Source organism: Tachysurus fulvidraco, chromosome 1 (assembly GCF_022655615.1).
Source record: "Tachysurus fulvidraco isolate hzauxx_2018 chromosome 1, HZAU_PFXX_2.0, whole genome shotgun sequence".
NCBI lineage: Eukaryota > Metazoa > Chordata > Actinopteri > Siluriformes > Bagridae > Tachysurus > Tachysurus fulvidraco.
This window is the reverse complement of record NC_062518.1, coordinates 42,133,304-42,149,568: the sequence shown is the minus strand read 5'-3', so window position 1 is coordinate 42,149,568 and position 16,265 is coordinate 42,133,304. Positions and strand designations below refer to the sequence as shown.

Genomic DNA, 16,265 nt, shown 5'->3' with positions numbered 1-16,265 from the left:
TGATTTCTGATTTAAATGCATTTCCAAATCATTAGGAACTGTTAGGTCACACTACAGAAAAACAAGCACAGCAAAACAGGTAGAAATGTCATTTTTTTTGGCCTCTGGTGTATAGAGTTAAAGCTCTGAAAATGTTCATTAATCACTTCCGGGAACCTTGAATAATTCTGTACTGAAATCCTCAGCTAAACTCGAAGAGTAGCATGTTTTGGTATTTTGGCAATTTATTATTATTATTACTACAATAAACTTCAGGTATGTGTGTATAAACTGATTCATGTAGCTTAGTAATAATTTGACTACAACTAAACACAACCAAAAGGAAATGTGTTTGTTTGGACCGGAACATTATGAGGACATATGATTCTGTCCCTTATTTACGAGGACATTTAGTTGTACACAGTCATTTATCAGCATGTATTGTATAGATTTGTCTATAAAACATCCTGTAGCTTAATAAAGATACAAACTTTCAACAGTTCTGTACATAAAAACTTCTTTAAGGAGTTGATGGATATCCAGACTTCGATACGTCTTCAAATTAAATTTTTTGAACATTCATGTGGATTTTCTTCTTCTTTTTTTTTTAGATTCAAAACAATCAACACTGACAACATTTCCGAATAGACGTGTCATGGTAACGTTATGATTTTGCTAATGTAATTCAGGTACGTATGTATGAACTGATCGTCTGGACGCAGTGAGTCAAAACTGTGTACTGTAAATAAGAGAATACTCTAATACAGCATGTGAGAAAAACCTTTGTGGTAAATTAAATAGAGTTACCGCTTAGGACGGAAGTCTAAAAAAAATGTGAAATTTTTATTTATTGTTTCTTAAAGTTAAGAAGTTTTAGTATTTATTCTTATACAGTATATTATACATTATTCTTACCAGACATCTCCCTGTGCTGTCGTCACAATCCTCTGATAGTCCATTACATGCACAGGGAACGCAGCGGCCATATCTGTCTCTATAGTAACCGCCAGCACATCTCTGTATGAAGAGAGAGAAAAGAAAGAAATAGATGCTTAAGAATGTTTGTTCCTAACACCGTAAATGCAGAAGAACGTGGGATATTCTCCAAGTTGCATGTTCAAGTTGGAGATTTTTTTTAAAGATCATTGGAAGAAGAAAAAAATTTTTTTAATGGTTTTTATTTTTTGTTCAGTGATGTTTAAGATAGCAAAAATAAAAGTTACGTAAAAAAAAATGAAATATCACTAACAGATATATTTCAAATCATTTCAAAATGAAATATAATAGATAAATAAATAAATATTGTAAGAAATTCACTAGACTGTCCTGAATGTAGTCATGCTTTTAGCATGAATGCTAGTTAACCACATTTTGTGTATCTGCTCATTCTTTCTTACTCATCTCAGAGCAAAAAGCCTAAGGTAAATGAACACATTTGTAATAGCTTGATATGTGTTTTAACTGTGGAAATATATATATAAAAAAATAATAGACGTTCTGAATTACAAGCAATAATTACCCCACTCCTTGACTCACTGGCAAATAGCAGTCTTAGCACTTAGAAAAAAAAACATCTAAAGTAAATGCTAGGAGTCTATCATCTTACAAAACTCCAACCAGATAAATTCAGTTTGTCCAAACCTTTGCCTCCTGTATGAGTAATAAACAACCTGAGCACACATGTACAGTAGGTCACATAATCTGCATGATCTACTTCAAGATCTGAAGCGAGAGTTTAAACCGAGAAACATCACCAAAGACTTTTTAAACTTAGAAGAAAATCCAAGCAACGACAACAAAAACGTTTACCTTTGTAACCTGTCCATCATCCATTAAAGGAATCTCAATCCTCTGTGTGTCCAAATCACTAAGTGAAGGAATCTGTATCCTCTGAATGCCTGAATCTCTAAGAGAGGGGAAGAGAATCCTCTGTTGCCCCTGGTCATTTTGAATGGGGTAGTTCACATGTGTCCCTGGTTCAAGATGCCCCTGATGCGTCCTGTGAGAAGGTCTCGATCCGGCAAAACACAGATCCGACAGTGCAAAGCTGACGAGGAGCCAAAGCGCTCGCTTTACGTGCCTCTCTAACATTCTATTGGTAGTGTCTGAACAAACTGTGTGTGTGTGTGGACAGGTGGTGCTTTAAGAGTACCGAGAGTAAAAGACACACCCCGAACATGTGCTCATACCTGCGTCAGGGGAAATACACTCACAAACGGTGGAACACACACACACACACACACACACACACACACACACACACACACACACACACACACACACACACACACGCACACACAATTTCCCCTCCACTGACAAAGATTTGTTTAGATTAATAATCCTCTGACTACAACTAAACACAACCAGGAGGATGTATTTGTTTGGACCAGAACATTATGAGGACATGATTCTGTCCCTTACTTATGAGGACATTTACTCCTTATTTGTTCTCACACAGGACTAATCACATACACAGCCATTTATCAGCATGTATCATTTAGATTTTTCTAGAAAACTTCCTGGAGCTCAATAAAGACAAAAATGTAAACATTTCTGTACAAATAATACTTGTTTAAAGAGTTGTTTAGAATTATTTCACAAATTATTTAATTCCTGGCTTGTCTTACAACAAATGACTAAAACAACAAATTTGAATGTTGTCACCAGGAACCCAGACTTCAGTACTGTATATAATAATATTTTTTGCTCATTCATGTGGTTCTTTTTTCAGATTTCAAACAATCAACATTAGCAACATTTCCAAATGAATGTGTGACTGTAACGTTATGCTTTTGCTAATGTTGTGTATTTATTGTATACATTTACTAAACATACGTTAATTTTAAAGAATGCTGCAACGAGCATTAGTTAACAAAAGTTTCGAGTTTTAATGTTTTAGTGTCAGACAATATGAGGATTAGGAGAAATTAGTTTATAGAAGCTAAAAAACAAACAAACAAACAAATAAATAAATAAAAAACATAAAAAATAAAAAATATTGTCATGGACATTAGGATTTTGAATACGTACTTAAATTATTTAGAGAATTTTTTTATAATAATACTACTAATAATACTACTAATAATGATTTATTTAGAGGAGAAAAAAGTAAATATAAAGAAAGTTCTGTATGTGGATAAATCTGTAGAGTTTATAAGTATAGTATAACATTTACTGGATGCATATAGGGTAAAAGTCTGAAGAACGGGGGATTTAAAGAAATATAACAATTACATATGATAAGTCTTTAAAGTGCATGTGTGATCATATTTTAAGAAAAAGAAATAATACACAATCATATCAGACTCAGACAGTGAGTGCATGGGGTACTCACTGTTGAATCACACAGTGTGCATAGAAAGGTTTGGGTGTGGCTGCCACTCCTCACACTCACACTCACACACACACACACACACACACACACACACACACACACACACACACACACACACACACACACACACACACACTCACTCATGCAGTGTGTACAAACTGTCTGACTCTCAGTTTTTAGTTATGCAGAGCTTCCACACCCTGTCCAAGGGTGTCCCAGCATGTCCTGTGTGAGTGTGTGTGTGTCTACGTGTGTGTGTGTCTACATTTTTTTCACCGCTGCAGGCAATAGACTTTGTACTTCCTTTCCACTCTGCTTTCCTGGGCGAGGCTTTACATTATGTGTGTCAGTGCTGTTGTGGTTTCCACGGTGATTAAACAAACCCCACAGCTACAATCCCAGCAGCCCATAATAATCACTAAATAAGTGATGCACCATGCTTATATATAGTGAATCGGTTGCTATGTAGCATTTGTACACATGCTTTGTGTAGATTTTAATACCAACATGTCGAGAGATTTCACTCTTCACTATGATAGAAAAAAAAAGCAGCAAATTGTTAATACATGATGCTTCAGTGGTTAATGCTTCGGGTTACTGATCAGAAGGTCGGGGGATCAAGCCCACAACCTGCTGAGACGTCAACGTCGGGTCCTTGAGCAAGGCCCTTAACCTCACCTGCACCGTACTATTGCTGATCCTGCGCTCTTACCCCAGGGCTCATAATAACCTGGGATATGTGAAAACTTAAAGCATTTCACTGTATGTCGTACTCTGTATGTGTATGTGACAAATAAAAACATAATAGTAGTCATGAGTTTGTATTTTCTAAGATTTTCTAACCCACAGATGGATTTTGGTCCAGTCTTTCATAAAGATAAGAATAAAAATCTCTACTAATGTTTATTTACAGCTGATTTAATTAAGTAATATATAACTGATCTAATCGTAACTAAATTCCTGGTTAATGTATAATATATGTATAATAATATATATTATATATAATGTATAATAATATTAAATAAAGTACTTTTAAACTTTTTAGCACCTTATTATATCTCCTTTACAGGATTTTGCTACTTTATTTGCCACAAAATATTTTGATTTTGCCAAATTTTTATTTTATTTTATTTGTCTCCATTTACCTGTCATTAGTCTGACACTCGACTTGGTTGAAACTTGACGCTCGACTCCTCCGGAATATTAGCAGCTTGTGAACCGATAACCTTTGCTTTGAACTCTAACAATAAGATTAGAGTTCATCTTATTCTAGTCTAAAATGCTTAGCATTTTATAAATCTTAGCTAGCTCAGATATTAGCGCAGATATTAAATTGGTATGAAACCGCTATACAGTTCTCACAGTACCCTGTTATTCATATACAATAGTTAGATAACAAACCATTTATGTATGTACATGTAGGTTTTCACCAAATTAAAATCCACGCCTGGGTACGATTCGGCATCATAACAGAGAGACAAACGAGATCCGTCTCAGACATTCCTGTCAAAGTGCCTCATACAGTAGGTACTAAAATATCCCTGTGAAAGCAGACTGTAGTTAAAGGCTTTATAAGGATAACTTTTTCTAGACGAGTGGATCACTTGAGTAATCTGACGGTTACAGAAACAAAAGCGAAATTAGGTTGACGAAAGAAGAAAGACGTTGAGACACTGTAAAGAAATCATAAACACTAACAGCCAGGTCTTTTATCCAGTATGTACTGTATATAAATCTACATATCAGAGTAAAATGGACTATTAAAGACGCGGGATGGTTTGACGCTGTTACTGTGTTCCTTTAACAGCTGCTGATTTTATACTACAGCAATTTGTCAACAGTTATACGTTTTAATTTATTAATGAATGATACCGAATGGAATTTACTCCTGTGCTTGTTGTGTCTAGGTTTAGTATCGAATGTATATGTCATGTCTCACTCTACAGTGGTGTTAATATGAAGCTCGTATGAAAGTAAACAAAGTTTTTTTCCCCTAACACAAAGGCCACTTCAAAGTAAATGATGATATCAAACCCATTTCTTCTCTCTGAGACGCCCCAAGTGTTTGTTCATAAGCGTATCAAATTTGAAGGTGTTAATACACGTCTCACACCGAAAGCCAACAGAGTCATGACTAATTTTAGATTCCGATAAAAAAAAACCGATTTGTTTAAACTGATTTAAAAAGATCCTCATGTAGAGTTACTCGTTATTTACCTTTATGCGAATAAATTGTAAAATATATAAACGCAGCTTGCGAGCAAAGACATTTACTGACTGTTACTACATCTGAATTAAAATTTCACCATATCAAAGATTACACCTTTTATTTGTTTAGTTTGTTTATTTATTAGTCTTAGAGTTGCCTAGAACAAGCTGCTACTATGGAAATGATAACATTAAAATTGTAGCTACATCTCTGTGGTACACGATGCTGATGTCTTGATGAAGGCTTCAAAGCAAACACCCCCCCCCCCCCCCTTAACTTCTCAGTAACTAGGCATGAAGTCTAAACAACAATGATAAAATCATCCTTACAAAAGCCTTAACACAAACATATTTACCCGTTTTTTTTTTTACCAGTGCACTGGAGTTCCAGTCTTTCTGCGAAATGGAAACCAAGTTATTGGATGTTTTGTAATTGATATAAACAAATGAATGATTTTATGGCTGTGAGTCTGATGTAAAATGAGTCAGGACTTCGGTGTAAGATGTGTGTTTTTCCCACTCTGTTGATAATCTTACACAGCATTTTATTGGTTGAAGATAAACACCTTCGCATTTTACGTTTTAAGATATAAACATTTGTTTGGGCAAAAAAAAAATAACTGTCTTTTCTATGAATATATTGCCACTAAAAAGAGAAATACTTATAAAACTACAGTACACATTTTTAAAATTCATAAAACTCTTTCATACGAGCTTCATATTAACCACCACTGTGGAGTGAGACATGACAAAGACATTCGATGATCAACATGGACACAACAAAACAGGAAGAAATCAAATTTTTTTGCCTTCTGAAATAAGAAAAAAAAAGGAAAATTTTATTTCATGACCCTGACTAGAACATTTTCATGACCCTCACTACTTCCAGGATAATATACAGGAACTAGCTCGAATCCATACTTATTGATTGCTTCTTTATCATCAGTAATAGATGTAAATGTCTCATGTTTACAGGTTTAACTGTCCTCCTTTATAAAATTTAAAAAAAAATAAAAATTCTTCAGCGACTGAATGTTTCACAACGCCGTGCTCTCTGCCAAATCTCATGGATGCATGAAGACCTAATTATCATCTTACACAGAAACGAACAGCCCCGATAGCTGTCATGTGTCTCTCTCTCTTTATACATATTCATAAAACATGCCCTAAATACAGCAGATAAAAATCTATTTCCTGTACAGAAGCAGGATAAGATAAGTCTTGGCTTGAGGAAGCAAATCAAAGGACATTGTCCCTAAAAGAAGGGTCAAGAAAAGGTCAACAAGCTCTGGGTTATGTGTTCAAATCCAAAGTGGGCTAAAAGAGAGCTGTGTGCTGACCTGACAGGAGTCTCCGGTGTACTCCGGTGGGCAGGAGCAGACCTCCACAGTGCCCGCTGGTGCCCCGGTGCCCAACCTGCTGGCCTCCTCCAGGCCCACCTCGCCCACGCTGAGTCTTTGTGTGTGTGTGAAATAGAGCGCTCGGAGCAACACGGCCTCCAGCCGAGCCAGAACTCGCATCAGCTCCACTCGGGACACGGGTCTGTTTGTCCCACTGTGACGAAAGTTGCCCTGTAAGAAAGTGTTTATTTAATTGCAATTGTATGTAATTATTTCATTACTCAGAAATATTATTATTATTATTATTATTATTATTATTATTATTAGTCACCTATTTATTATAACATTCATGAAGATGTTATTTTCACACTAAAATAAAGTTTCAGTATACAACTTATTATATAACATTACATTTATTAAATTATTTATTATATAACCTATTACAGTGCATATAACTTATTCATTAACTTATTATTATTATGAATCTTATAAGTAGTAGTATTACACAAAGACAAACAAGCTGATAAAAATCATATGATGAAAGAAGAAGAGAAGAAAGGAATATTAAAACATAAAACGCATTCGGAAGAAAAAAAAATCAACAAAACTAAATGAACAGCAATAACAATACAACACCGCCATTAACTAGAACAACAATAACCACAACAACAGCACAAAAACAACAGCGTCAACGACAAGAGGACAAAGACAATGATAACAACAACAGCAACCATAACCACAATAATGCCAGGAACAAAAAAAAACAAACAAACAACAACAATAGTCACAACAATAACAACAACAACAATGCCAAGAACAAAAACAACAATAACAAACACACCATAAAAAAACCACAGTATTGTACACTATAACAGAATCAATGTTAGTGTATTAAGTGCAATATAATAAAGTGAAATGAGTGTTTTGTTAATGTAAACAAACACTGTAAACACCTATAGTTCTGGATACAGAACTGAACACAGTATATTTGTTGTGCTGTAAAAACAATGCAACGTAAGAGTGAGCCTCTGTGGAAGTGACTGAGACGGACATGTCATTAGAGAACAGTCCACGTCCTCTATGTGAGTAAGTCAAGCTACAGGAGACCAGGAAGAACTCACAGATCTGCAAGTTTAAAACTTCTGAGATAGATAGATCTGATTAAACATTGGCTGAAGATTCAACAAAAACATTCAGCTCCTCGATCCTTTTTGGCACATCAAAACAAGACTGAAAATGAATGAGGTGCAAATTCTTGTGCATTTTATATCCGATAACCTGCTTTCCATCAAGCCACGACGTGTTTCCTCTGAGCTCTCTGCTGAGAAATGTCACATTTGTGTAGTGTATGTGTGTGTGTGTGTGTGTGTTACCTCAACTAGCTGCACACGTCCCTGATAAACCCTGTCTGGCAAAGGTGACTGAGGATCCTGGTAAACTACTACCATTTTTTCTCCCTGCAACAAGCAAAAGAAATATCACTTTTTGTACACATTTGCCGTGTAGATAAGCACATGTGCATTTCAGGGCCAAACAAATACCTTGAGGATAATGTCAGGCTGTTTGTCTAAGAGGATCATCCCTTCATTTGGGAGGCCAAAAGATTTGATGTGGTAGGTGAGGAAGCCTCCATATGATGACACCTTTAGCAAAGACAGCACAAAATATCAGCACTAAAAATTCAGACACTGATTCCCAAAAATCGGGAAATTTCTAGTCTGTCGTTTTCTATTAGCTTTGTTTGTTTTTCACTAGAGCTTAATTCATTACAACTGGGGCACAAATTTGAGGAAAATCATTTTGATCCATTCCATTTCACACCGATGTAACACAAATTTGAAACTGCTAAACGATTACTTGATATTTGTCTATTAAGCACACAAATTTTGGATTCTGGAATGGAGGATGAAGGACGGAGGACAATCTCACCCTGTCCCCGAGGTACGACTGAGGCAGAACCCAGTGGAGTTGCAGCACGGTGGCAGGAAGCTCCTGAACGTCAGCCACCACTGTATTGCTGAGTGGGTTTAACACACTTGCCACCTCAACCTGATCAGCTGTCACCAAGCGCCATGAGCGCATGTCCACAAACTGGAGAAGGGGGGAGATAGAGAGAGAGAGAGAGAGAGAGAGAGAGAAGCATCCTTTCGTCATAACAGAGCCAATATGAAGAATAAACTGCATCACTAAATCATCATCCATGTCATCAGTTACAAAGAAATGAGATGTGCTCTTAGGTCAAGAGTAAATTAGTACAAAATAAAAATGAAAATAAAAATGCCTCAATTTCTGAATTCAATTTGCAATTATTATTATTATAATAATCAAAAATAAATACAAATTTATGTGTAATACAAATAAACTGTTAATTTAGTATTTTACCATTAAAATAATAATTATTAATATTATAAATAATTTTATTGTTGTAAAATTATTGTAAAAAGTATCAAATAATTACAATAAAAAAAAAATACAATTACAATACAATAACAATTACAATAACTATCGCTCATATAGAGCATTGTTTGGTTCTTTTATTTATAAACATAATCTTTGCATAATGGATAATCTGCCAGCAAGATATACCTTCCCCCTGCGCTTGTCGGAACTGTGGCACTGATCCGTCACACCGAAGCAGAAGCACTCGGTGCATCCTTTCGTGTTGCTCGGGTCAAAATGAAACGAACCTTTACGGCACACGTCACACCGCAGCCCCTCTACGTTACTCTGAGAGAAAACACACACAAAAACAAACATGTACTCACATCTCTGATTCCCTGACACTTTTTTTTTTTAAGAACTGCTACTGCCATTTCTTCGGTCACTGCAGATGTTATAATTTAGCCTTCTTCTTTAGCTTCTAGCACTCTTTTATTCCTACTGGATCCTGACTCCTTTTCCTCACTACCCTTGGACTCAGCCACAGACACTTTCCTCTCCTCTCTTTCCTTAACCATAGACTTTTTCTCCCCTCTTTCCACTAAACCCAAGATTACTTCTTGTTCTGCTACTTGGCTTTCAGATGTGTTGAGCAGCAATCAAAGAGAACTAAGACCATCAGAGAGAGTAGAAGAAATCACAACTTGATGCAGATCTTGACTCTTAACGTACACTCCTGGCAAAGTTCTCATCAGGAGTGATTCTGCAAGACTTCCTTCTAAAAGGCAAAGCTTGAAGCTTTGGAGCAACACCCTCATAAGCGCCACAAATCTTGGAATTTGCGGATCAGCATGGGAATGGTTTGCTTCCTAACTGGAATGTTGCTCATATCAGGTAACATATAGAGGAGTGGCATCTGCTCTACGCAGACTTTCCCCTGGTGTCCCACAGGGCTCAGTTCTTGGTCCTATCCTTTTCTCCCTGTATACTCACTCTCTCCTCACATGGGTTCTCTTACCACTGCTATGCTGATGATACACAACTTATCTTCTCCTTCCCTACCCTCAGATACCACAGCTTCTGTTCGGATCTCAGCATGTCTGGCAGACATATCATTGTGAGTGACAGCTCATCAGTTGAAGCACAATCCTAGCAAAACTGAACTGCTGGTAATCCCAGGTGATTCATTCTCAGGTCATGATTTTGCAGTATTCCTGCATAACGATCTGATCTCCCCTTCAGTCAAAGCTCACAACTTTGGGGTATCCATAGACAATCAACTGTCCTTTTCCTCACATGTTGCTAATGTGACATGCTTATGTCGGTTTCTTTTAGAAGGACATTAAAAGGATTCAGCCATTTCTGACCTCACAGGCTGCTCAGGTACTTGTCATTTAAAGACTGGGCTACTGAAACTTACTGCTATCAGGTCTACCTAAGTCATACCACCCCGCTGCTGCACTCCACCGGCTCCACTGGCTCCACAAAGCCCTTATCACTCCTCGCACTGCACCTTACACCCTCAGAGCTCTCAGGGTAAGTGGTACTTATACAACAAGACTCTTTTCTGTTCTGGCACCAAGGTGGTGGAATGATCTTCCCCTAAGGGTACAATCACTGCCACTGCTATCTTCAGATAAAGGTTGTTGTTTGTCCTGTTTGTTGGATATGTGTTCAGTATATTAAAAAAACAAAAAACAAAACAACAACTTGAACAGTGTTTTAGGCTCATGGTATCTTAAGCCTGTGAATGCGGGGATAAAAGCAGACCCAAATGCAGGGATGACAAAATAAAAACAGATTTATTAATAAAACCTGATATACACGATAATACATGATAACGGGAACCAAAACGCTGAAGCCGACAAACTAACGAGGAGTCCGCAAAGCTAACTGCAACTCGGAGAAAATAAATACACATAATAATTAAACCGATAACAAACAGGTGAATATGACAAGACACGTGGCAGAAAACATTGCCGGAATGCCCACTAATGTTCCAGCAGAGAATGTCCAAGCAGAAGTCCTGACAGACCTAGTGAACCATAATTAATGTATTCAACGATAGAGAGCACTTTTGTATGTCGGTCTCTATTTACTATAAATGTAAATGCAAATGTAAATGAAATTCAAGTGTGTTTGATCTGTCAGATTGTCTGTCAGGACTATTATATGAAAAACTCATCACCTTGCAGAGGCAGCGTCCGGTGTCGGGGTCGCAGACCTGGGATGTCACTCCTCCGGCGTTACACGAACACGCCATGCAGTCGGGGAAACGGTAATGACCCGCGACACACTGCGAGCACTGCCGCCCATCTATCCTGGGTTTACAGCTGACACACACACACACAAATGTTTAAGCAACAGTGTACATACGTATACACACACACACACACACACACACACACACACAAATGTTTAAGCAACAGTGTACATACATACAAACACACACACACACACACACACACACACACACACACAAATGTTTAAGCAACAGTGTACATACACACACACACACACACACACACACACACACACACACACACACACACACACACACACACACTCACAAATGTTTAAGCAACAGTGTACATACATACATACACACACACACACACACAAATGTTTAAGCAACAGTGTACATACATACACACACACACACAAATGTTTAAGCAGCAGTGTACATACATACACACACACACACACACACACACACACAAACACACACAAATGTTTAACTAACAGTGTACATACAGTACATACACACACACACACACAAATGTTTAAGCAACAGTGTACATACACACACACACACACACACACACAAATGTTTAAGCAACAGTGTACACACACACACACACACACACACACACACACACACACACACACACACAAATATTTAAGCAACAGTGTACATACATACATACACACACACACAAATGTTTAAGCAACACTGTACATACACACACACACACACACACACACACACACACACACACACACACACACACACACACACACACAAATGTTTAAGCAACAGTGTACATACTGTACATACACACACACACACACACACACACACACACACAAATGTTTAAGCAACAGTGTACATACATACATACACACACACACAAATGTTTAAGCAACACTGTACACACACACACACACACACACACACACACACACACACACACACACACACACACACACACACACACACACACACACACACACACACACACACAAATGTTTAAGCAACAGTGTATATACATAAACACACACAAACACACTGTATATATATGTGTGTGTGTGTATGTATGTACACTGCTGCTTAAAAGTTTGTGAACCCTTTAGAAATTCCTATATTTATGCATAAATATGCCAAAAATATAATCAGATTTTCACATAAGTCCTAAAAGCAGACAAAGTGAACACAATCAAACAAAAGAGCCAACAATATTAAACTTCTTTATTTAATTATTGACTAAATTAATCCAGCATCACATGTCTGTGACTTGCAAATGTATGTGAACCTTTGATTTTAGTAGCATTTGTGAGCCCTTGTGATTTTAGTGGCTGTCCTCACATGATCTGCTTGTTCAGGTCCTTCCACAATTTTTCTTACGGATTATTCTTTTGGACATTGACTTGGCCATTCTAAAACATTATCTTTGTACCTCTTTAATCATTCTTTAGTATACAGACTAAATAGTATAAAGTATAAAGTATGAAGACTAGTGTAACTCAGGGAAGTAAAATAACAGGGAGGAAGCAGATGTCTATGGCCCAGTTATACTGTAGAGGGGTTTTGGGGAAAGCCCAGACTATATTATCAGATGATTCCCACCCTATGTATAATGATTTTGACCTTCTACCCTCGGGTATTAGGTACAGGATCATAATTAGTAAAAAAAAAAAAAAAAAGGTTCAAACATTCATTTGTTCCATCAGCTGTTAAACTTTTAAATAAATTAAATAGATTAATTAATTTAGGTAAAATTAATTTTATTTTTTGTGAATTGTGTGAATGTGTTGCTTCTTTATGTTCTGTTATTTTTGTGATATGCCTGTATGCTGAAACAAAAATTGCCTTCGGGAAATCAAATAAACTTGAACTTGAACTAAAGACTAGTGTCTGGGCTCATTGTCATGGCGTATGACCTATTTTCTCTTAAAATTCACTTCATGGACAGATGTCTTGCCAATTTCCTTTAGAGTTCACTGGTATAATTCTGAATTCGTTGTTACATCAATGATGGCAAACTGTCTTGGTCCAGATACAGCAATACAGGCCCAAAGCATGACACTACCACCACCATGTTTTACAGACGGTATAGGTTATAAGGCTAGAATTCAATATGTTCCTTTCAATATTTTCACAAATTATTTTTCCAATGGTCTCTAATAGATATCTAATAATAATCTTGAATTTTTTATTATATTAATTCTTTATATTATTCTTTATATTATACAAAGTCTATTGTAAAAAGCGCTATACAAATGAACTTGAATTGAATTGAAAAAAATTATATTAAATTCTTAAAATGATTTTATACATACTTATAATATTTAATCCTTGAATTGAATGTCAAAGTGTGGTTCAATTTTATTATTAAATATTTAATTCTTCTTCTTCTTCTTTTTTTTAATATTCATGTCTTATTTTTGCTTCAATAAAACAGAAAATACAGGTCACATTTCTCCATCTAGACCATGTTACACACACTCCATGAACCGTGGGCTTAGTAAGGAGGTGTGACTCACGTGCACTGTCCGGTGGTGACGTTACATTGGCCTGTGTCTCCTTTACGGATTCCAGTGAGTGAACAGTCACAGCCTTCGCAGCCCAGCAGCGGGTGATAGCTAAACGTCTCACTCTGACACACATCACATGCAGGGCGTACCGTCTGCGGAGGACAAATACACTCGCCCGTGACCTCGTCACACAGTCTCCGGCCGCACTCGCACGCTGCAGGGACACACAGAGACATTTACCATAAGGTAGCTCTTAATATAATAATAAATAATAAGAGATTTTATTAAGGTAGAAAGAAATTCTTGACATGATTAAAAAATAAAGCACCTGTACTGTTCTTGATGCGGCATTGTGACGCGGTTGTGCTACTATGCTACCGTTTCTATAGCAACATCAGTACACAGTAGACAGGGATTGTACAAATGATGCTTTTAAAGGAGAATTGGTATTATGTAAAAATAAATCACTTCAAGAAATTGTAATTGTTTTTAAATTCTCAGATTTTTTGGGACGAAACATTTTTTTTTTCAACTGCAAGTGCAGTCTGAAGTAAAGTGTATTTTTATTGACTTTACTTCTTTACGATAACTCAAAATAGGAATAGAGCGTGAAGTTTGCCAAGCATGTGAAAGCAGTGTAGTGTGTAAGGTGTCCAGAAGAGGGCACTCACGTCTGCAGTATGGGAAGCCGTAGAACCCCGTGGCACAGCGAGAGCACTGGCGGCCAATCACGTGAGGCCTGCATTGACACTGGCCTCCTATTGGCTCACAGGTATGGCTGGTCGCTCCTGCTTTATCGCAATAGCAAGGCAGAGCGCCATCCAGATAGTGAGCAACCAGTGAGCGAGCCGAACTCTTACAGAACTCCGAGGCACTGTGGAGGCTGAGGGATGACAGGAAAGGAAGACAGAGTGAGGGAGGAAGTCATACAGGATGGAAAAATTCAAATGTTCTTATGAGGTGAAACGGAAGCGCACACATACTCGATGTGAAATCCTTGAGCTCCACACTGATTGATGAAATCTGAAGCCTTATCCAGAGCTTTAGGATTAAGGAGTTCAGGGCTGTAGCTTTCCTCAGGAATCACCAGGACTGAATGCTTTAATAAAAAATATACAGACACTGCATAAGTAGAGTAGAAGCAGCCGAGTCCATACGTGCACAGAACATACCAACTCCAAGTGGTGTTTAAGGACAACAACCTCCTCATCAGTACACAATTATCAGACTGTATATGACTATAGAAAGGACATTATTCATAATAACACACACTGGTGTTTATAACAGTTTATAATCACACCCTTCGGTGTCACCCAAATGTGGATGAGGTTCACTTTTGAGTCTGGTTCCTCTCAAGGTTTCTTCCTCTTCCATCTAATGGAGTTTTACCTCACCTCAGTCACCTCAGTCACCTCAGGCTTGTTCATTAGGGATAAATACAGACACGTTTAAATAGAAGTCTAATATTAATCTTTGGATAATAAAACACTTTCTGTACTATATTTTTTAAGTTCCGTAAATTGAAATTTAAAAAATATATATATAGAAATAGAAGTGCTATAGAAAATAAAATAAAATTGAATTGAATTTTACAAACATTTCCAGCTTCAGTGCTTTCAGCCAACATTTGCACTAGCAAGAGGTTAGATTTTTTTTTTTTATTTCAATAAAACCAGCTCTTAGGAATGACTCAGACTTTTCGGCTTTACTTTAGATGTGATATAAATAATTACAGCATTATATCTAGAACCTTGTGGTTTACTGGAAATGCATTTAAAAATTCCATTTTAAGCACTTACACATAAAAGAACTAAGAGAAAGAGCCAAGATAGAATGGGCAGAAGATCACAGAGTCTCTCTCTATCTCTCTCTCTGTCTGTCTGTCTGTCTGTGAGTGAAACACTTATCCAGCCACATACCATCCTCTCCTTTAATAATCAAGAATCTTAACATAACAGTGTAGAAGAGATCAGATGAAGCATCACACACAGCCATCGTGAGTTCAATGCAATGAAACTAATTAATGAAACTAATGTACGTGTAATACTAGAAACTCTTCATCTTGTCTGGAACAGGTGCCACAACCTCAACATTCTTCTCAAGGTTTATATTCCTTCCTGCACCCTGCGGTCAGGTAAAGACTGATGCCTGGTACTGTAGTACAGACTGAGTGAGGTAGGAGATCTTTTCAGAACTTTTCCACACTTGGAATAATAATAATAACTAGATTTGTAAAGTTGTTGTAAAGATGTTGGCTATGAGTATTCGCA

At 37.0% G+C, this 16,265-nt stretch overlaps 1 protein-coding gene across 4 annotated transcripts in view; it reads right to left on the bottom strand.

The window, feature by feature from the left end:
• si:ch211-241e1.3 (laminin subunit alpha-3) overlaps positions 1 to 16,265 on the bottom strand; it is a 100,364-nt gene that overhangs the window by 25,548 nt on the left and 58,551 nt on the right. For all 4 annotated transcript variants that reach the window (XM_047821172.1, XM_047821181.1, XM_047821189.1 and 1 more), the window contains exons 32-41: positions 14,979 to 15,094; positions 14,667 to 14,878; positions 14,005 to 14,209; positions 11,429 to 11,573; positions 9,448 to 9,588; positions 8,791 to 8,952; positions 8,403 to 8,504; positions 8,235 to 8,318; positions 6,862 to 7,092; positions 895 to 996 (exon numbers count right to left, since the gene is read on the bottom strand). In XM_047821172.1, coding sequence (XP_047677128.1) covers positions 895 to 996; positions 6,862 to 7,092; positions 8,235 to 8,318; positions 8,403 to 8,504; positions 8,791 to 8,952; positions 9,448 to 9,588; positions 11,429 to 11,573; positions 14,005 to 14,209; positions 14,667 to 14,878; positions 14,979 to 15,094 — 1,500 coding nt within the window. The remainder of the gene's footprint in view (positions 1 to 894; positions 997 to 6,861; positions 7,093 to 8,234; positions 8,319 to 8,402; positions 8,505 to 8,790; positions 8,953 to 9,447; positions 9,589 to 11,428; positions 11,574 to 14,004; positions 14,210 to 14,666; positions 14,879 to 14,978; positions 15,095 to 16,265) is intronic.